This window comes from Gorilla gorilla, chromosome 3, assembly GCF_029281585.2.
Source record: "Gorilla gorilla gorilla isolate KB3781 chromosome 3, NHGRI_mGorGor1-v2.1_pri, whole genome shotgun sequence".
NCBI classification, from domain to species: Eukaryota; Metazoa; Chordata; class Mammalia; order Primates; family Hominidae; genus Gorilla; species Gorilla gorilla.
In genome coordinates, this window is record NC_073227.2 from 120,210,487 (window position 1) to 120,233,966 (window position 23,480).

Genomic DNA, 23,480 nt, shown 5'->3' on the forward strand with positions numbered 1-23,480 from the left:
GCATTGACATACTTGTTGAATAGTTGAATGAATGAAAGAGTGGCCATATTAAGAGTATAAAACATGATAAAAACAAACATTTTACAGTGAGAACAGACCTTTTTATTAATATATTGAGATAAACTACAGAGACTGAAAGACAAAAATTCATATTTCATTCAGAACACTCATTAAAAATCAAATGCATTTGAGTTCTCACAGAAAATTTTATGTAAGTCTGATATAACATTAAATATTTTACAAATCAGACATTTCATTTTAAAATCTAATTTTTAATCCTGAATGCATTATAGACAAAGTAAGCTCTCCTTTACCAGTTTCATTTAACTTATACAAGGCTTCCATTATAATTCCATCAAACCTTAAAAATTACCTGCAGCTTTTAAAAACACATAAAGTAAATGGAAAGAAAGTCTTATGTAGCAATCCAAAAACTAAAACCAGAAATTGGCAAGAAGCATTTCTTAATACAGATAAACTGCAAAATATCATTTATGTGTGTTTCTTCTCATTGGTTTAATCATCCTATTAAAAATAATTTTTTGAAACTAATAATTACAATACTCCAATGTCACTGAAAATCTCTATGATTTTAATGGTGTCCTTAAATGGCAAAGTAGAATATCAGACTGAAATGTACAGAGTGTTGTGCTGAAGTGAATGAGACTTGCCATGCCAGGTGTCATCTGCTATGCAGTTACAAGACATCTTGGCAACTAGTCATCCCAGTTTTTACTAACTTACTAAACAAGGACATTTCAAGAAATACTTCTTACCCCTATGTATTTCCAGATGGCTGGTTATAGAAAGATATAATTATGTTTGAAGCATGGGCCTTATAATAGGAATCTCTCCATTAAAATATGGAAAAGAGCAACAAATAATTCACACCAATGAAATTGTGTTGACTGATTTTCAAAGTTAGAAATAAAAATATCCACTGCTAATGGAAGCCCTGCTCTGTGCAAACATAGTGTGGTATATATTAAACAATCACACATTTGAGGTATTAGCTGGAAAAAAAAAAATATATATATATATATATATACACCTATACATAGACACATCCACAGAATATTCACAAATCTATTGGCCCCAACACCAGCAGATAGTCATATTAAATGAAAAATATCACATACCAACAGGAAAAAGTTACACATAGGGAATTTACAAAAAATATGGTGCTATAATCCTTAATATAAGGAGTATGTTTTGAATTAATGTTTTGAGGAAAAGTGTTTCCATTTATATGAAAATATCTATTTAATAGTAATAAAACCAAAAAGGAAGCTGAATTCTAGGACTGTTTTGCCTGCCAAATAATTGAAGGGATGAGCAAGAATTCCTTGAAAAGCCTCATTCTATCCTTTTTCTTTGTAACTAAAAATTAGAATTTAAAATGTTGGAAATTATTGCCAGACAAGTTTCTTTTCATTGGTTTATAGGGAATTTTATGGATTTTAACTAGGCAATGGTCCAATGTGGTCAACAGACATGGTTTTTCAGCTGTTGAATGAAAATTAAAATAAAGATTTATTGTTGATTTTCATTAGTTTTTCTGTTCAGATAAGAAAAAAGATTATGAATTCCCTTTCAGTTTGCTTCACTCATTATGAAGATGGATAGTAATAGGATAGTACTGAACCCAAGCTTCACATGGGGAAGCTCAACAAATGTACAAATTCTCCTCTTAACCATTTGGTCCTCTGACATAAAACTTGCTTAACTGGCAAGATGGCTCACTTGGTCCTCAAGCCAACATCAAGAAATATTTAGCTGTCTTAACACAGGTGGGAGATTTTTTTTAATGAAATACATAGGAATCCATTAAGTAACATTAGCATGTCATATGTGTTAAATAGCTTCATTTAAAAATGTTACAGATCAACAGAAGGGAAATCAAAAACTTATTTTTCTCAGTAACTACTTTACATACTAGTGTAATTAAAGATTTAACTGGAAGAAAAATTAAGCATAAAAGTATAATTAAAGTAAAAAGCTGGTATTCCACATTCCTGTTCCTATGAACACCTCAGCTGACACAAAAGCTGAGTAGTTTAATGCGTTGGCATATATAGGCCTTAAGGACTGTACTTTTCTCTACCAAATCTTTGTAAATCATAAACAAGCATGTAATGATTATGAAACAAATACTTATTTAGGCGTTCAAATGTAATGTTTACAAAATATATTATTTTCACTTATTAGATGAATTCAACTTGACATTTTTCATTGCTGAGAATTCAGTTCACATTTAATCAAACTACATTTCAAAATTTACAAATGACTAAATGACTAGCACCAGTCTATTTGGGAACTAAGGAATCAAAAGAAGAGGAGAAAGGTACTATTTTTCATTTCCCCCAAACCCTCACAAGGACAATAATGTTTGTGTGTATATGCATGGGTGTATTTGTGTTTATGTAAAAAGGGGTAAAAATGTAAAGCATTAATAAATATAAGTGCTGCTAAACTGTTAGAATACCAGTTAGAGGAGCTAATAAAGCAATATTCAAAGATTGAGGACTTTTAGGTGGTCATTAGAATGAGCCGATGAAATTGCGAAGTTCATGTAGCTAAAAATAAGATGGCAAAATGTTGGGATTTTTATTATAAAAAAAGCAGCAAACATGAAAATCTTTTATCAAAATATCTAAACTCTTCTTACTTTATAAAGTTAACTCCAAATTATAAGACACTTGTTGAGCTTTTATACCATGATATAGATGACATTAAGGACTGAATCTTTACTTGCGTACTTCATATGTGGCTTAAATTGTCAGGCACTCAGTCTGTCATTTCTCACTGCAGAAAATTTTATCAAACACATTTTCCCTAGCATTTTATGAAATTTAATGGAATGCAGCAATGCAACTGAGATATAATACTGTCCAAAAGCCATGTATGACTTTATAATATACACTTTATGGTATCACTTAACTTTGTAAAATAACTTCACCTATCTCCTTAAAGCTGGGACTAAGGGAAAAAGAATCAGTCAACGAGAAGGTAAGTTCACAGAATTATCAGCCATAATAGTGTAAATTTGCCATTAAAATTAGAAAAATAAATAGATGAAATTTTTTTCATTCAAGTTTTCATAAATTTTCTGATGCATATGAACTTTCAAAGTCAATTAAAATGCTATGAACTTATTTTTTTAAAAACTTACTCTACAGGCTCAACAAAATAATTAAAATTGTATTTTCTCTTAAGCACTGCTTTTTTTTTTTTTAAGGTAACATTTCTAAGAGCAAGTTGGTTAAGCTCTCCAGTTTTCCTATGACAGTACGTTGTTTAGTTTAACCTACTAATTCAATCAGGCATTTCTATTGATTCACCTGAAAAAGGGGATACAACAGAACATTTTTAAGAGGTCATTTTAGCAGTTTTATTCAACAGATGCCATAAATTAACTACATTCAGGAAAAAAAACTTAAACAAAGAACAAAGCCACCCTACCTAGCATTCTCTCACTCACAAAGAAGTATCAAAGATATGTTTATGTTCCATTAACCGAGTATGAAGCAAAATCATTAAAATATTACAACTGCTAAACACAGAAGACTAGAAATCAAATAGTTTCATATCCAGTATACAGGCACCAAAAACTTCAATTTCCAGCTGTTTTTTTTTCTAATTCATATCATGGATTTACTTACAAGGAGCTTATTCCTATGGGATTAATTCAATTACTCAATGGTGAATAGATTTTAGCTCAGAATTTTTAAAGGATGACTTGCTTTAAGTTACTATTCTACGTGCTGCTCTATTTCTGCTCACACTTGCATGTGGCCAAACAGATCATGCTCTGATCAGATAAGTATACTGTAATCTACTTATATGTTTAGGAGTTGGCATAGGGTTAAAAGGCACAAAGCTGTATTTTAGTACTCATTTTTCTTATTACTTATTTGTAGAGGAACTTCTTTGGATCCTGCTTAAATGATCACCAAGAAACTGCAAATTTCTATGGGGGAAAATGTGAGTCCTCTTCATAAATTTTAGCAGCCCTTCAAGGACATATACATCAAAATTTGGTGGCCTTTAAAGTATTGGAATTTTAAATGACATAACTGCACTTTACTGTTGAAGACCCTTTTAGTTTAATATTTATAGCCATTTCCTCATATTTTCTTTAAAATCTATCAGTATAGCATTTCATTTCTATGCATGTATATGTATAGTAATTCATAAAACTAAATAGCAAACTGATATTCTACACCAGTTCATTTATCTCAATATATATTTTGGAATATAACGGCAATATTAAAAATATCAATTCCCTCTAAGCTGATAATACTATAAGATTTTACACAAAGTTAAAGTTTTTGTTTTTTCTTTTTGAAAAAGTTTCATTGTTTAAAGTCCACATATTTGACACCTTGATAAGGAAAATGTAAATGTGTCATATAACATTTATTCCATCAATTTAAACTGAAGTGTCTCATGGAGCTAAACACTAAAAGAATTTAAATAAAAAAGCAGTAACCTGTATGTACACAAAATGATCATTCCATAAATATTTACATGACAAGGGAAAAAATGGAGAATCACTAAAACTGGAAATTGCTACAGGTGTGATAATCCTTTCTCATGACATTTTAGTTAGGAATCATGTAAGCTTTTAAAATGAAAATACTTGTAGAAGCGTTAACTAAAATACTCCATTTTAGTTTTCAGTTACTATTTAAAGGAGCCAGTAGGTCATAAACAGTCCAAGATTTCAGGAACCAACTATTCAGTTTAGTTTTCAGTATCAAATCTTTTCCTTCATCCCTCATGATGAAACTAAACTTACTTACAGAAAAAATAAAGAGTACACTAAAAGATATAAATAAAAATTCCAGTTCATCCTCCTTTATAAAGACTGGTAAGCCGCTCTAATTCTTTACAGTTGTCCATGCTCAAGGCATCTGCCTTCCTTCGGAGTCGATCATCACGGTATACTTTTGCTGCATACTGCATATCTGTTTCTGTTAATAAAGAAAAATATTTTGCTAATTGAATAAAATTTTTGTCACCTAGTTGCTTAAGCTCAAGAGATGCTTTACAGGAGCCCTTCGATATATTTTGATTAACTGACTTAAAAAAAATCCAAGTACAATTCCTAAAAGCCATTTTAGTAGGAAAAAAATTTTAATGAAAACTTTATTTGAAGTCTAGCAGGTAAAACAAACACAGAAAATAAATAAGGATAGAATCCTGTCAACTCACGCTGGAATCCTTTCTCTCTACTCCTGTTCCCCAGTGGTTTAAAAACTATTCCTCTGAAGCATCATCTTGGACTCTTTTCCTAAAAATATTATATGCTTTTCAATACTGCCAGTGGTTGTTTCGCTGTGGCCTTCTGTTAAGATTTCAGATTATCCCAAGACTTAAGTATTTAATAAAAAATTTAAAATCTTGTTCTGAGTTTACTTAAATTAAAAAATACATATAATAATGTTACTGAAGGAACACAGATAAAAAAATGCTTGTTATACGATCGTAATATTGCTATTCAGCAAATAAGTACTTCTGAGGCTTCCTTCAGTGTGTGGGACAGCACAGCTACTAATGATATACAGACTACAAATCAAAATTCTTCAAGGAGTATTTCTTGTTTTTTCCTGTTACTCTCAGTCATTTCACTGTTTATTAATACCTGTTAATACCTGTAAAGACTAGGAGCACTTAAAGAAGATGTAACAGAAAAAGAAATCAGTTACTTTCTGGAACACAATGGCCAAAGTAGAAGACATCTGGTTTATATGGATTAGGCAAGATCACATTCAAGATATATTCACAGTTAAGACAGTATTCCATTTGTAAAGATCTCCAGAAATAATCTTTACTAAATCAACTGGATTAGGATTAACAACTCAATCAATATTATCCTATGCCTTTTATTTACACATAATGCGCTTATATCTATTTACAGATGACTCTTCCCAAAGAAGAAATTTGAGACTTAGATAAACCAAAGTTCACACTGCTAATGAATGGCAGAGTCTAGGTTCCAGTCCAACTCTCCAACGCCTAGCCTAATATTCTTTCCATTATTTCAAAGTACTGCTTGGGCTGGATAATTTTTTTGTTGTGGGGGGTCTGTGCATTGTAGGATGTTTAGCAGCATCCCTGACCTTAACCCGCTAGATGCCAGTAGCAATCCCTTTCCATTCCCATCCCATGATGACACACAAAAGTATCTCCAGACATTACCAAACATCTCTAGGGATGGGTGGGGTGGGGGAAGGGTGGCAACTCACTCCCAGCTGAAAACATAAAAATCACTAGTCTAATGTAACCTTCTCCACACTGAGGACAGACTGATTTCAAAAACTCATTGAGTTAGAAGTCAAAGAGGTCACATCTCTAACTGCCACTAAATAGAGGAGAAAACCAAGACCAGAGAGGTTAAGGACTCTCTTAGAAGTTACATTTTATCAACTTTTCCCTAGCAAGGGGGAGATGATGATAATTGCTGACATTTTCTGAGCATTCAACTATGTGTGAAGTACTTTATTGCCTGATTTAATTTTCACAACAAACCCCATAAAGTTGGTTATTTCTGAGAAGACGTTGGAGCACAGGGCCTGGATTCTAGAGACAAATTGTCTGGTTTTGAATCACAAACGACCTCTATGACCTTGGGCAAGTTAGTAATCTCTCTTTGCTTCAGTTTCTTCATGTGTAAAATGAGTATAATCTCACAGGGTTGTTGTGAAGATTAAATGAGTTAATACTTACAACATGCTTGGGACAGTGACTGAAACAGTAGGCATTATATAAATGATAGCTATTATTTCCTCCTCCCACTCATCATCACCCATTTTACACATGAAATAAACTCATAGAGGTTACAATTCATCAGCTAAAAATTTCAGAGCTAGGATTCAACTTTACTCAGTTTAATTCCAAAGTCAGTTCTCCTAACACTACACTATATGGTCTACATTATTATTCATAACAATGGTCACAAAAAAAAGAACCACAACACTCAATTCACATGCAACATCTCAGCAGATTCTTATGTCAATCTTTATAGATGGAACTGTTCCTTAAATTAAGAAAACTGAGGCTGGAAAAGCCTAAGCAAATTAAGTGTTCTGAAGAGTCTCTCTGTGTACAAAGTAAAGAAAAAAGAAATGTCAACAAAACTCATTGTACATTAAATTCTAAATACAAAAGCTAAATTAATAGACTTTCATACTTAACTCTGAAAACAGTATGCATCTTAAAATTGATGACATAGTTTATCTGCCAGGATATTTTTTGTTTCTTGGTGGTACATAAAAGAATGATGTGTCTTATGATGGATATTATCAATAAAATAAAATTTGGTATTACTTATTCAACCAAATATTTATTGATAACAATAGACAAGTACCATTTATTAAATCCTTACTATGTGTCAATTCCGATGTTAGGCCACATGTATATAAAACACATGATCTCATTTAAGTACTGTGCTCCAATTATGTGCCAGGGAATTCCAGAACATTCCTTGAATAGGGAAATCTACATTAATCAGTTCCAAAGACTACGAATAAGTTTTAAAATGTTAAACACATGACAAACTTACTTTGTTGTCTTTCTTTCCAGCAGTTATTTCGAATATTAGTCACATAATCTTCCTCCACACTCTTTTCTACCTTTTGTAATAACATTCCTTTATATTCATTTTTAAAGTCCTTGTTGACGTAATAAACAACACCCAAGTTTTCTGTTTGCATTTTAATAGTTTGCCCGGTTCCACTGTAAAAGAGATGCATCATTATTTTAATTAAAATTGGACATTCCAATATGCTGCTATAAACCAAGCAAACAAAAACAATTAAAAATCATTGAAAAGTTAATATTGGTAATACAGGTTGAGCATCCCTAATCCGAAACTCTGAAATCCGAAATGCTCTAAAATCTAAGACTTTCTGAGCATCGACAAGATGGCACAAGTGAAAAATTCCAAAGCTGACCTCATGTGATGGGTCACCTTTTAATCAAAACACGGCATCATAGGTGGAAACTAAAAGCCTGTAGTTGTTTGTCGTTGCTATTGTTTAACAGCTGACACGGGTATTCTGGTGATGCAATATGCTGGTGGTTATTTAAACCTGAACACATTATTTTTTCACTGTTAAATACTTATATGTGAATTAGAGTAAGAAAATTATTGCTTATCAGTAGCATATAAATTCAGAGTCAGGAATGATGCCAAACAACCACAGGTTGTCCACATGGGTGGCTGAGATAGTGATACCTTTGCTTTCTGATAGTTCAATGTATACAAACTTTGTTTCATGTACAAAGTGACTAAAAATATTGTATAAAATTACCTCCAGGCTGTGTGAATAGGGTATATATAAAACATAAATTTCATTTTTAGACTTGGGTACCATGCTCAAGACATCTCATAAAATATATGCAAATATTACAAAATCTGAAAAAATCCAAAATCCCAAAATCCAAAACACTGCTGGTCCCAAGCATTTTGGATAAGAAATACTCAACTTGTAATTTATTTACGTTCTCTCAAATTGCCTAAAACCATGATTTCATGTCACAAAAAGTAACCACACTTTTAAATATACTGTGTTTTTATAAAGTTATCTCAATTTTTTGTTAATAAAAATCTTATTTGGAAGAAATAAGGTAATTGTTATTTTTAGACCAATGTGATTTTAATACTGTAAAATCACTGATTTTTATTATTTTTTCTTTATATGCTTTTTATTTATTCATGCTGCTATAACAGCCAATATGATGTTATAGTTTCCTTTATGTTCACTGTATTAAAGTTGTCTAGATTGCATGCTGTATTAAATTTCCTTTATGTCCTGACCTCTTACACATAAAGTATATGGTGAAAAAAATACATCATAAAAAAGTAATATTTGCTTTTATTTAATCGATATTTTGCAAAATGAAGAGTAAAGTCATTTTCCCCTTAATGATATAAATCTATGTAACATCAATCATTGCTCTGTCTTTAGTTTTGTCCTTTAGAGTATTTTTTGCCTTTAATGTCAACACATTACCTACCACGTTAAATTGTTATCAAGTTCAAATATAGCATTTCTGTTCTTATCCACAGTGGAAGAATAGAAATGTAAATTAACAACATAAGACAAATTTATTACTTAAAGTAACTATTTTAAAAAATTAGATAGAAATTTAAAATCTGGTACACTTGCAGTAATAGATTTGGCACTTAAAAGTTTAAAAGAGCACAAGCTCTTTAAAGGAAGCTAGGTCAGAAATAGCAACAATTCATTTTTTGTAAAACTTCACTTGGCTACTTACGATCTGGGATATAAGGAATAAGGAGGATTAGAGACCATCAACTGGCTTAATAATGACACGAGGATCAATACAATTATGGGCATCAGCTGGATAAACACAGAAAAACCTCCCTATAAAAAATGATCAAAGAATAACAAATTGTAATATAACTGTAGTTGTTAATAATCCAACAGTTGTCATACATTTTGAGGCAGAAAGCGCATTTGAGTTCATCTAGTTCAGTGCTTTCAAATCTGCGTAACCATACCAATAGGGTGATTCTTAAATATAACTATCCAGGCATATCACCAGGAGATTCTGATGTGAAAAACACTGATAAAATTTGATTTCATTTTATAGATGAGGAAGTCTTCATTTCTTTCTCTTTCTCTTTCCCGACTCCCTCCCCCCACACAGAGACGCTATCAATATGCTGCAGGCTGTAAAACCATTTTTTACCTTGGATTTGAGGGTAGAAGATGGGAGCTGATGAGTGGCAAAGCTGGGGGCCAGGCCTTTTAATTTCTAGTCTAGTGCTCTTTCCATTTACCTTTCCACTTCATGTAATTAAATTGCTATAGGCAATTAGGTATAATTACATTAGAACAAGGAAAGTTACCTCCAATTCAAGTTTTTCAGTATTCTAAATTCTTCAGGGCCAACAATAACAAGTTACCTTCACAACATGCATAGTGCAGGTGTACCTTCATTAGAATCATAAAATAACAAATCTAAAGGGGTCATACTATCCAACCACCCCTGGCTGACCTCTCCTCCTATTCCTACAATGTCCCTAAGGATTTTCTAGTCTCTACCAAACACCTCTAGTAAGAGAAAACTCATCATTTCCTACAACTACTTGCCCTCTTTTCAGACAACTCTAATTGCTTTTCCTGAGCTGAAATTTGCCATTTTGTGATTTCTAGTCATAAACATACATCTCCTCTTTCCTCTTCTCTTTCATGTCCACTGTGTCGATGCTGATGTTGTTGGCTATAACCAGCTCTTCCATTTGAAAAAGAATGTACACTACCTAAAAAATTAAAAGCAAGGTTAAATTAGGGAGAGCAATTTTGATCAGAAAAAATACATTTTCTTTCACATTTTTCTTTAATTTTAAAAAATTACTAAAATAATGCATGGGTATTTTCAGTAGTAAATACTTATTGCCCTCTCCTCTTGTAAGTGAAGGGTGGACAGAAATAGGAATGATTCTTCCCAATCTGCTTCCGTTACAGGTAGAAGTTCCTTCTTTATGAAAACTCGACTAAGAGTTTCTCTACACACATAGAGGTTTTTATAAACTTCTTTTGTTTATGATTAGTTGTGATTAGTTGTTTTTATTAATGTTGGATTATTACTTTGAAACTTTGCTTTTTGCATTTACCAATGAATCATAAACATCTCTATAAATCAAAAGATAGTATTCAAATTCATTTTTAAAAAATAGCCCTATAATATATCTTGGTATAGATGGACCAGAATTTATTCAAACACTCTCTTGCTGATAAACATTCAAGTTGTTTTCATATAAGATGACCAATCAGAAATGGCTACCATTGACAAACTATGCTATAACTAGCAAAATAACTGCAAATCAAGTATCAGAAGAAAATTTACTATTGCCTGAAAGATTTCTGATTGTTCCTAGTATATTTCCAGTCAAAATTACTAGTTTTAATAATTTTTCTGTAATTATGTATTCTAACATGTCAAAATACAGGTTATATTTTCAGTCATTAATTTGCATTTATATATCCTCTTTCCTTCAAGGATGCTTTGCAAAATGTCCTATCAATGACCACAACCTTGCCAGGCATGGTGGCTCACCTCTGTAATCCCAGCACAGGATTTGGGAGGCTAAGGTGGGAGGATTGCTTGAGGCCGGGAGTTCAAGACCAGCCTGGACAACATAGCAAGACCCTGTCTCTACAAAAAAGTTTTAAAAAAATTAGCCAGACATGTGGTACATGCCAGTAGTACCAGCAACTTAGGAGGCTGAGATGAGAGGATTGGTAGAGCCTAGGATTTTGAGGCTGCACTGAGCTATGATTGCCCCAGTGTACTCCAGCCTGGGCAACAGAGCAAGACCCTGTCTCTATTAAAAAATAGAAAGAAATGACCACAACCTTTCTCAATAATATTCAGAGAGGGCCACCAGGTCCAATTATACTGCTACATTCATGAAGATTCTCTTAATGTTGAATGGGATTTACTTCAGCACCTGAAGTAAATTTTGTAAACAAGACTAAAGCTATAATTTTAAGTACCTTAGAGGAGCTACATTCAAGGAAAATAGATTTCCACAATAACAACTCACAGTACAGTAAGTCTTCACTTAACGTCATCAAGAGGTCCTTGGAAACTGCAACTTCAAGTAAACATGATGTACTATATGCCTTAGCAATTTAACTGTTGTTTATATCAATTAGCCTGTGGTAAAATTAGTTGTTATACAGAACATTGTTTCACTTACAGCCACAGTTTCCAAAAACCTTATGTTAAGTGACCACTTACTATAAATGTAAGTGGAGTTTAATACTATTTATGTTGGTACTATAAAATCTTAGTATCACTACAATATTTCACTTTGATAGTCTAGTTAAAGTTAGCTATTTCTATTTTAATGTGAACTTAAAAATCCACTTACTTTGTATATAACCTATGAATCAGATTTTCTACTGTTTAAATGGAAATAGAGATGAGTACCTCTACATATATCCAAATTAGCCAACTATAATGTTATTGATAAAATATTTACAAAGATCTCTAGGGAAGCAATGTCAAATAGTCATCCAGGTTTAAGTAAAGAAAACCATTCATAATTGTAATAGTACTTACCTAAGACATTGCCATTACATTTCCTGCTTACATTCCCTTTCAGCTTTATATAAAATACAGAATATCTGTACTCTTCATTTTTTTAAATTAAAATATGTTCTAGGAAAAAGGCAGGCTATTATAAAAGTAATAACCCTAATATTTTTCTCCTGCTTTCATGAAAAACCATCACAGGATCGTAACACTATAAGAAATGTAGGGGAAAAGGTAGATACATCTCTAAATAACGTAACTGGAGGTAAGACTATGTAGCTTCATAAAATATAATATCTATAATTACATTAAAATACCTGAAGGAAATCCACCCCCAAAAAATATATTAAACAAGTCTTCTGGAGTTATATCAGCTTCACAACCTCTATGGAAATTAAATCTGCCATTGTTTTGGTGGTTACATGCTTGTTCTTCATTGCCCGTGAGGTCATACTGTTTTCGCTTTTCTGGATTACTTAAAACAGCATAAGCATTTCCAATCTCTGAAAAAGTAATGAGTAAAAGTTGGTAAGCAAAGTTTTTATATTATAAAAGCCTGCCCCACATAAAAACTAATGTCATGCTGAAAAAAAGACTACCTAAAACTAATCCAGAAAATTGTTAAAAATAAGTTCTTTTAAAGATATACATTGTTTGCAATTACATATATTATCTCTCAATACAACTTTTTATACCAGACAAGTCTCTCTACTGCCTTGAAAACAAAGGAATATCCATCTTCCTTTTTTAATATTGTGCTCCATCTCCTAAAATCCTGCCTCTTAAGCCATTCTTCAAGTGGTTTAAACCAATAACAATAGCAGTAGCTATCATTTACTGAGTACCTAAGAACTGCCAGGCTCTGCACCCAATACCTTATTACATTGTCCATTATTATCCTCACTTTACAAATGAGGGCCCTGAAATTCAAGAAGGTTAAATAACTCATGCAAAGTCAAATTATTCTTAGCACGATAAATACACTCTCTTTATGCAGCCCATACCAAAAATCTTTTTTTGCACCCTGGAGCCTGAATGAGCTATTTTTTCATTCTATGATCCCAAACAATTTATCCCCTAAAACAGTAAACTCCATAAAGACAGGGACTGTGTTTATGTTTTCATGGCAATATCCCCAAGGTCCAGCATAAAGTCTGAATTAGTTTTTAAATAAATACAGACAGTCCTCAGTTTTTCTATTTCACTTTGCTACCTTCACAACATTTATTTATAAAAAATAATTCTCTTTCCCATCTCACAGTCCCAAATCCAAAAGAGGTAATGTTACACTGGTTACCAGAATTTACTTAAAACAGCATAAGCATTTCCAATCTCTGAAAAAGAAATGAGTAAAAGTTGGTAAGCAAAGTTTTTATATTACAAAAGTCTGCCCCACATAAAAACTAATGTCGTGCTGAAAAAAAAGACTACCTGAAACTAATCCAGAAAATTGTTAAAATTTACAAATTTACCAATTTACAAGTTGTAATGCTTTGAATCTAAAACTAAGAACTATCCTATTCTTACTCTGACACTTCTAATAGTTAATCACTTCATAAATACATCTTGCTTCTTAAACTAGATTGTAAGCCTCTTGCAATACAGAATATTTTAAAAATAGTTTTTGGATCCCATGTGGTGGCTGCCATAGGTACTGTACAAGCAAACAGATGCTCATTAGGTAGTTGTTTTTGGATGATTACACATTACACTGAAATTAATTATATACAATACTCTGGATATTTTCTTCTAATCGAGCTTCTTAAAACTGGGATTCAGGGATTGCTTTCAAATGGTGAGTATACCCTGCTGAATGAAAAATTACGTGAATGATCCATCTATCTGAGGAGATACTTTCTTCAGATTCTCAAAGAATCTGTGACTCAGAAATGTAGCCATCATTTATGAGTTATTTCAAAGGGAAAGTATAATCAAAGATCCAAACAATGTACTTACAAACAACACCAAGGTATTAACTCATACCTAAAAAAAGAAGCATATCTATCAATCTCTGCTAAAATTGTATTTTTAGTAACAATATCAATTTTACGATTTAACACCTATAAACTAAAAGGGCTATCCCATGTAATGTAATAATGCTACTTTAATAGTTTTAATACTTTAAAACTATTAATATATAGGCAACCCAATTCTATTTTAAGGCTTCCTTTTTTAGAAAAAATAATTTCTAAACATTAAGATGCTTTAGACGGTATTTGAGAAATACTGTCATAATCTATAATTGTACACATAAGACAATTTATATATTGTGGCCAGAGTAAATTTCTATTCATTTACTTTGTGCTATACCCATATAATCAAGATTTTTTTGCAGTTCCTTATTATCTAAATAATTATATCCTAAATTTATTTTGGTATTCATAAGTTTTACAAAACGCATTTCTACCTCATTGTCACTTATTTCACCAAAAGGTACCTTCCACTTCATTTATTTTTCTTTAAACTTTTAATACACAGATCCACTGTACCTTTTCCCTAATTTTTCCCAATAGTAATATTTTGCAAAATTATCTTACAATATCACAAACAGGATATTGACACTGATATAGTCAGGATATAGAACATTTCTAACACCACTCTCATGTTGCTCTTTCATAACCACATCCAACTCCTCCTCCTTCCCTTCCCAACCCCTGACAACCACTCATCTATTCTCCATTTTGACAGTTTTGTCATTTCAAGAATATTATATTAATGAAATAGCACAGTATATAAATGGGATATTATGATATATAAATGGAATGAAACCTTTTGGGATTGGCTTTGTAAATCATAATACTCTGGAGATCCAGGTTGTCATATATGCCAACAGCTCATTTCTTTTTATTAGTGAGTAGTAGTCCATGGTTAAGGATGTACCACTGTTTAACCATTTACCACTGAATAACATCTAGTTTTTTTCTAGTTTTTGGCTATTACAAATAAAATTGCTATATATATTCATGTACAGGATTAGGTGTAAACATAAATCTTCATTCCTCTGGAATAAATCCCCAGGAGTGCATTGCTGGGTTGTATAGTAGCTGCACAGATTTTTGAGAAACTGCCCAACTGTTGTACAGAACGGCTGTGTCATTATATATCCCATTAACAATGTATGAGTGATCCATTCCCTGCATCCATACCAGCATTTGGTATTGTCATTATTTTTCACTCTAGCCATTCTGATAAATGTGTAGTGATATCCCATTTTGGTTTTACTTTGCATTTCTCTAATGACTAATGAATGACAGTGAAAATCTTTCACTGTGCTTATTTGCCCTCTGTATATCATCTTCAATGGAATGCCTCTTCATTTTTTTGCCCATTCTAATTGGACTGTCTGTTATTTTACTTTTGAGTGTTTGGAGTTCTTTATATTTAATATATTCAAGATACCTGTCCTTTGTCAAATACGTGCCTGGCAAATCTTTTTTTCCATCCTGGAGCTTCTTTTCATCCTCATAATAAGGGAGAGCAAACTTAAAAAATCTTAAAGTCCAACTTAACATCTTTTCCTTTTATGTACTGTGCTTTTGGGATTAAGTCTTAAAAAATCATTGCCTCACCCTAGATCCTAAAGATTTACTCCCATTATTGTTGATTAAGTGTTATGTTTTATATTTACATTCATGATCTATTTTGAGTTCATTTTGTGTATAAGGGATGATACTTTTCATCAGGGTTAATTTTTTGGCCTATGGGCGTCCAATTGCCTCAAAACCAACTGTTGAAAAGGCTGTCTTTCCTCCATCGAACTGCTTTTGCATCTTTGTCAAAAAACAGTTGGCTATATTGGTATCAGTCTATTTTGGTATCAGTCTATTTCTGGGTTTCCTATCTCGTTCTATTGATCTATGTGTATATCTCTCTGCCATTACCACACAGTTTTGTTTACTGTTTATCTATACAGTAAATCCTGAAATCAGGAACACTGATTACTCCAACTACATTCTTTTAACAGAAATAAATGTTTTTAAATATTCAGGTTCTTTCTTCCCCTTATATGAATTTTAGAATAAAACTTGTTTCTATCTACAAAACAAATCCTGCTAGGATTTTGACAGGAATTGTGTTAAATCTGTATATCAATCTGTGATGACTTGACTTTTTTTTTTTTAAGACAGAGTTTTGCTCTTGTTGTCCTGGCTGGAGCGCACTGGCGCGATCTCGGCTCATTGCAACCTCCACCTCCCAGGTTCAAGTGATTCTCCTACCTCAGCCTCCTGAGTAGCTGGGATTACAGGCATGCGCCACCACGCCTCGCTAATGTTGTACTTTTAGTAGAGATGGGGTTTCTCCATGTTGGTCAGGCTGGTCTAAAACTCCCGATCTCAGGTGATCTGCCCACCTCGGCCTCCCAAAGTGCTGGGATTACAGGTGTGAGTCACCGTGCCCAGCCGACTTGACATCTTTACTATGTTGAATCTTCCCATCCATGAACATGATATTTCAGTCCATTTATTTAGCTATTTTCTGATTTCTTTAATCAATATTGTATAGCTTTCAGTATATAAATGTGATACAAGTTTTATTAAACTTACACCTAAGTATTTTTTTGTATGTATGATTGTAAATGCTAATGTATTATTAATTTTAGTGTCTAAATGTTCATTGCTAGTAAATAGAAATGCAATTAATTTTTTGTAGATTTATATTGTGTCCTGTAATCTTACGGGATTTGCTTTGTAGTCATAGTTTTTTCTGTAGATTCCTTGGATTTCTACATAGATAATCATGTCATTTGCACATAACAACAGTTTTAGCTCTTCTTTTCCAACCTGTATGCCTTTTATTTCCTTTTTCTCTCTTTAACGCAGTGATTACTACTTCCTGCACTTTGTTGGATATGAGTGGTAAAGAGATATTCTTGCTTTATTCTTGATCATAGGGGAAAAGCATTCAGTCTTTCACCATTTAATGTTAGCTTACAGGAGTTCTGTAGTTGCTCTTTATCAAGTTGAGGCAGGTCCCTTCTATTGCTATTTTTCTGACAGTTTTTATCATGAATGGGTGGTGAAATGTATCAAATGCTTTTATTCCACTGATTAATATAATCGTGGGATTTTTTTTCTTTAATTAATGTGGTGGATTACACTTATTGATCTTCAAATAGTGAATTGACTTTTCTACCTTGAAATAAACTTCTATTGTTTGGGTTATATAATTCTTTTTATATACTGCAAAATTCTGATATTTTGTTAAGGACATTTGGGTTTATCCCACAAAGTATACTGGTCTGTAGTTTTTTTTTTTGTTTTTTTGTTTTTTTTTCTGTAATGTCTTTGGTTTCGATATAAGCAAGGTAAAATATTTCTTAACATTAACTGGAAAATGTCTCTTCCTCTTCCATTTTCTGGAAGAGATTATGTAGAATTAGTTTTAATTCTTCCTTAAAAAGTTTGGTAGACTTCTTCAATAAGAGCATCTGAACCTGGATATTTCTTTTTTGGAAATTTCATAATTACAACTTTAATTCACTGAACAGTTCTGTCTTAGTCCATTTTGTGTTGCTATAGAAAAATACCTGAGACTAGCTTACGTTCTATAGGCTGAGAAGTTTGTGGGCATGGCCTTGGCTTCTGGTGAGGGCTTTTGTGCTGCATAACACGGTGGAGAAAATCAAAGGGGAAGCAGACAGGTGCAAAGAGGGGAAAACCTGAGGGGTGTCCTGGCTTTCTAACAACCCACTCACTCAGGAAATAATCAATTCCTGCAAGAACTAATCTAGCCTCAAGAGAGCAAGAACTTACTACTGTGAGAACAGCACCAAGACATTCATGAGGGATCTGCCCCCATAACACAAACACTTCCCACTAGGCTACACCTCCCAACACTGCCACATTGAGGATCAAATTTCAATATACTGAACCAACCCAAATGTCCAACGATAGACTGCATTAAGAAAATGTGGCACATATACACCATGGAATACTATGCAGCCATAAAAAATGATGAGTTCATGTCCTTTCTAGGGACATGGATGAGGCTGGAAACCATCATTCTCAGCAAACTATCGCAAGGACAAAAAACCAAACACCGCATGTTCTCACCCATAGGTGGGAATTGAACAATGAGAACACTTGGACGCAGGAAGGGGAACATCACACACTGGGACCTGTTGTGGGGTGGGGGGAGTGGGGAGGGATAGCATTAGGAGATATACCTAATGTAAATGATGAGTTAACGGATGCAGCACACCAACATGGCACATGTATACATATGTAACAAACCTGCATGTTGTGCACATGCACCCTAGAACTTAAAGTATAATAAAAATATATATATATAATAAAAAATAAAAATAAAAATAAAAAAATTTCAATATACCCAAACCACAGCAATTTCTACAGGGCTATTTACGTTATCTATGTCAGACTGAGTTGTGATGATTTGTATTTTTCAACTAACTGGCCCATCTCATCTAACTTGTAAACTTATGTATATGGAATCGTTCATAGTATTCTCTTATTATCCTTTTGATGTCTGCAGTGATATCCTTGTCTCTGACACCATTTCTGACAATGGTCATTTCTGTCTTCTTTTTTTGGTCAGTCTTTCAATTTTATTGATTTTTTTCAGAGAACCAGCTCTGTTTCATTGATATTCACTATTGTTACTCTTTTCAATTGTACTGATTTCTACTCTTATAATTTCTTTTCTTTTGCTTGCTTTGAGTTTATTTTGCTATTCTTTTTCTAGATTTGTAAGGTAGAAGCATAGATAACTGATTTGAGGCTGTTCTTCTTTTCTAACATATGCATTTCATGTTACAAGTTTCCTCTCAGCATTCCTTTAGCTGGTCTTCTCAAACGTTGATCGTTGTATTTTCATTTTTAGTTAGTTCACTGCAAGCTCTGCCTCCCAGGTTCACGCCATTCTCCTGCCTCAGCCTCCCGAGTAGCTGGGACCACAGGCACCCGCCACCACGCCCGGCTACTTTTTTGTATTTTTAGTAGAGACGGGGTTTCACCATGTTAGCCAGGATGGTCTCAAATTCCTGACCTTGTGATCCACCCGCCTCGGCCTCCCAAAGTGCTGGGATCACAGGCGTGAGCCACTGTGCCTGGCCAAGTTAGATCAATATGTTTTTTCAAATTTGTTTTGATATTTCCTGTTTGACCCATGGATACTTAGAAATATGTTGTTCAGTTTCCAAGGACTGGACGTTTTCCTATTACCTTTGTGTAACTGATTTCCACTTTGATTCCACTGTGGTTAGTGAACATACTTGTATGATTTCAATATTTTAAATTAGTGGAGGTTTATCTTATGAATCAGGATATGGTCTATCTTCCTGTGTGTTCTGTGGGCACTTGAAAAGAATTTGTAGTCCGCTGTTGTTGAGCGGTATGTTGTATAAATGTTGATTAGATCTTGTTGAGTGATGGTGGTGTTTAGTTCTTCTATATTCTTGTTGATTTTCTGTCTAATTGTTCTATCAATTACTGAGAGAGAGGTATCAGAGTCTCCAACTATAATTGTGATTTTGTCTATTTCTTCCTCCAGTTCTATTAGTTTTTGCTTTACATATTTTGCAGCTGTCTTTCGGTGCATATACATTTATGTCTTAAAGGACTGACCCTTTTATCATGTACGTGTTCATAATGTACTTCTCTGGTAATTTTTTTACTCTAAAGCCTACTTGCTCTAATATTAATATAGCAACTCCTGTTTTCTTTTGATTAATATTTACATGATATATTTTTTCGATCTTATTTTTACTCTGGATATAGTGTTATCAAATAATTTTCTTGTAGACAACATACAGCAAAATCATGTTTTGTTTTTGAAACAAGGTCTCGCTCTGTTACCCCAGCTGGAGTGCAGTGGCACAATCACAGGTCACTGCAGCCTCAACCCCCCAGGCTCAAGTGATTCTCCCACCTCAGCCTCCCAAGTAGCTGGGATAACAGACACGTGCTACCACGTCCAGCTAATTTTTTAATTTTTTATAGAGATGGGGGTCTCACTGTTGGTTAGGTTGATCTTGAACTCATGGGCTCAAGTGATCCTCCCACCTTCGCCTCCCAAAGTGCTCGGAATATATAGGCGTGAGCCACTTCACCTAGTGAAAACATGCTTTTAAAATGCATTATGCCAAAAGACTTTTAATTGGCATAGACAGGTCACTTACATGTAATGAAATTACTGGTAAGTTAGGGTTTAAGCCTGCCATTTTATTTTTTATTTTCTGTTCTTTCATTCCTGTTTTCTTTTTCCTGACATCCTGTGAGTTAGTTTCTTGAACATTTTTTAGAATTCCATTTTGACTTATCAACAGTGTGTTCTGAGTATATATCTTTGTATAACTTTTTAGCGGTTGCTCTAGGTATTATATATACATTATATATACATAATTTATATGTATTATATATACATAATATATACATAATTTATAACCCTCTGGTGTCATCATTTTGTTAGTTTGAATTAAGTACAGAATCCTTACCTCCCTTTACTTCCCTTTATCTTCCTCCATTTAAAACATAATTGCCAGCCGGGAGTGGTGGCTCAAGCCTGTAATCCCAGCACTTTGGGAGGCTGAGGCGGATGGATCATGCAATCGAGAGATAGAGACCATCCTGGCCAACATAGTGAAACCCTGTCTCTACAAAATACAAAAAAATTAGTTGGGTGTGGTGGCACATGCCTGTAAGCCCAGCTACTCGGGAGGCTGAGGCAGGAAAATCGCTTGAACCTGGGAGGCGGAGGTTGCAGTGAGCAGAGATTGCGCCACTGCACTCCAGCCTGGGCGACAGAGAGACTACGTCTCAAACAAACAAACAAAAAATTGCCTTATATATTTTCTTTAAATACATCTAAAACCTTATCAGACAATGTTATAATTTTTGCTTCAAATATCAAACATAATTTAGAAACTTAAGAAGCAAAAGTATATTGTATTTAACCATATTTTGCTTACCATGTGTCTTAGTCCATTCAGACTGCTATAACAAAATATCATAAACTGCATAGTTTATAACCAAATCTATTTCTCACAGCTACAGAGGCTAAGGCTTAGATCAAGACACTGGCAGACTCAGTGTCTGGTGAGGGCCTGCTTTCTGGTTCACAAATGGTTCCTTCTAGCTGTGTCTTCACAAGGTGGAATCCGACCTCCCAAAGGCCTCACCTCCTAATACCATCACATTTGTGACTAGGTCTCAACATATGAACTTTGGGGCACCACAAATAATACCAGAGTACCATGTTCTTTCTCTCCTCTTGATATTTCAAGATTCTTTCCTTTATTGTGTCCTTTTGTTTAAAGAACTTCCTTTAGCTATTCTCTTAGGTTGTATTTGCTCTTGACAAATTTTTCCATTTTTTCTTCATCTGAAAAATGTCTTGATTTCCCCTTCATTCCTGAAAGATATTTTTGCTGAGTATAGGATTCTAGGTTGACAGTCGTTTTCCTTCAGCACTTGAAAAATGTGCCACTTCTTTCTGGCCTCTGTGGTTTCTGATGTGAAATTTGCTGTCATTTAAATTGCTTTTCCCCCTATAGGTAAGGCGTCATTTCTCTTTTGCTGTTTTCAAGTCTTTGTCTTTAGTTTTCAAAAGTTTGACAACGATGTGTCTTGGTGTGGCTTTCTGTGGGTTTATCAGTTTGGGGTTCATTCAACTGGAATCTATAGGCTTCTATCTTTTGCCAAATTTGGGAAGTTTTCAACCTTTAATTTTCTGAGTACCTTTTCAGCTCTGCCCTCTTTCTCCCTTTCTTCTAGGACACCAATCACCTAAATATTAGATCTTTTGCTATAGTCCCACCTGTCTCTGAGGCTATGTCCTTTTTCATCTTAGCTTATTTTCTATGTTCAAATTGGAAAACATCTATTTTTCTATTTTCTAGCTCACCAATTATTTCCTCTATCTGTCCATTCTGCTGTTTATTCTAGTCATTGATAGTTTTTATTTTTGAGTTGTAAAATTTCTATTTTGTTCTTTATACTTTTAATAGCTTTGCTCAGACTTTCTATTGCTTTGCAGAGATTCTTTTAAGCTTATTTGTAGTTGCTCATTGAAACATTTATATGACGACTCATTGAAACATTTATAAGATCATAAACATTTATAGAGTTTGAGATATTCCTGGTTCTTAGACTGACAAGTAATTTTCAACTGAAACTTTGTAATTTGGGTATTATATCATGAGAGAGAGTCTGGATCTTATTTACATATTTTGTTTTTATTGTATTCCTCTGACTCCACTTTGGCAGAGAAGGGGGAATACCATCTCATTGTTCCTAAGTGGGAGTGGAAGTCCAGGGTTTTTCCCTTGGCCTCTGAAGACACTCAAGGGGAGGGGTCCCATTGGATAGATACGTAAGTTCCCTTATGGGAACATCAGGCCTCCGTTTACATCTTCTTGGCTAGGAGGAGAAGAGATACTTCATTACTGTTCTCCATTTAACTTCCCTGATACCATAAGGAAATGACTTTGTTACCTCTGGGTGGTGACTGAAGTCCTGACTGTGCATTAGGCTACCTATGATACTACCCCAGCAGGGAGAATGAGCACCCTTTTACTGCCAGGTGGAGGTGAAAGTCCACATGATCTCCACTGACATCATGAGGGAAGCCTTTCTTACTACCCAGCATAAATGAAAGTCTAAGCTATCTAATTAACCTTCTCTGTTACCATCCCAGCAGGGAGCTTAGAACATCTCATTACAGCATAGAGGGGGTGGTAGCATCTCATTACAGCACAGAGCGGGTGGTAGTCTAGGCTCTCTACTCAGACTTTGCTAGTGTGGGTCAGGGTGGGGCCACAATTTTTCCTGTGGTGTTTGCAGTAGAGTGGCTACTGTTTTTCTGTCTTTCTAGGCTATCCCTTTCCTGATCATTTGGCTAGATAAGGCAGGCTTTTCTTGGGGCTTTTCTGTCTATATGTATTGGTGTTTTGGGGTAGCCTACTCCTCCAGCACCTAATCTGGGATATATATGGGGTAAAAAAATACCTAGGCCAGGCATGGTGGCTCACACTGGTAATCCCAGCACTTTGGGAGGCTGAGGTAGGTGGATCACGAGGTCAGGAGTTCAAGACCAGCCTGGCCAAGATGGTGAAACCCCATCTCTACTAAAAATACAAAGTAATTAACTGGGATTGGTGGCAGGCGCCTGTAATCCCAGCTACTTGGAAGGCTGAGGCAGAGAATTGCTTGAACCCGAGAGGCAGAGGCTGCGGTGAGCCGAGACTGCACCACTGCATTCCAGCCTGGGTGACAGAGCAAGACTCCATCTTTAAAAAAAAAACAAAACAAAAAAACAAAACCTAAGCAACTAACTGCTGTGTTGTTCTTTGAATCCTGAGGTCCCTACCTAGTTGGTCTGCCTTTTTTCTCTCCACCTTTCAGGGTCTTCCTATGTTTGTTTTCTTTATTTTATATATTAATGTT

At 34.1% G+C, this 23,480-nt stretch overlaps 1 protein-coding gene across 2 annotated transcripts in view; it reads right to left on the minus strand.

The window, feature by feature from the left end:
• Window positions 1–3,366: 3,366 nt before the first annotated feature.
• Window positions 3,367–23,480, minus strand: part of DNAJB14 (DnaJ heat shock protein family (Hsp40) member B14) — a 47,175-nt gene continuing 27,061 nt past the window's right edge. For both annotated transcript variants that reach the window (XM_004040190.5, XM_019025262.4), the window contains 5 exons: window positions 12,396–12,581; window positions 10,203–10,297; window positions 9,286–9,395; window positions 7,568–7,740; window positions 3,367–4,976 (listed from right to left, as the gene is read on the minus strand). In XM_004040190.5, the coding sequence (XP_004040238.2) occupies window positions 4,852–4,976; window positions 7,568–7,740; window positions 9,286–9,395; window positions 10,203–10,297; window positions 12,396–12,581 (689 nt within the window). In that variant the 3' untranslated portion in view covers window positions 3,367–4,851. The remainder of the gene's footprint in view (window positions 4,977–7,567; window positions 7,741–9,285; window positions 9,396–10,202; window positions 10,298–12,395; window positions 12,582–23,480) is intronic.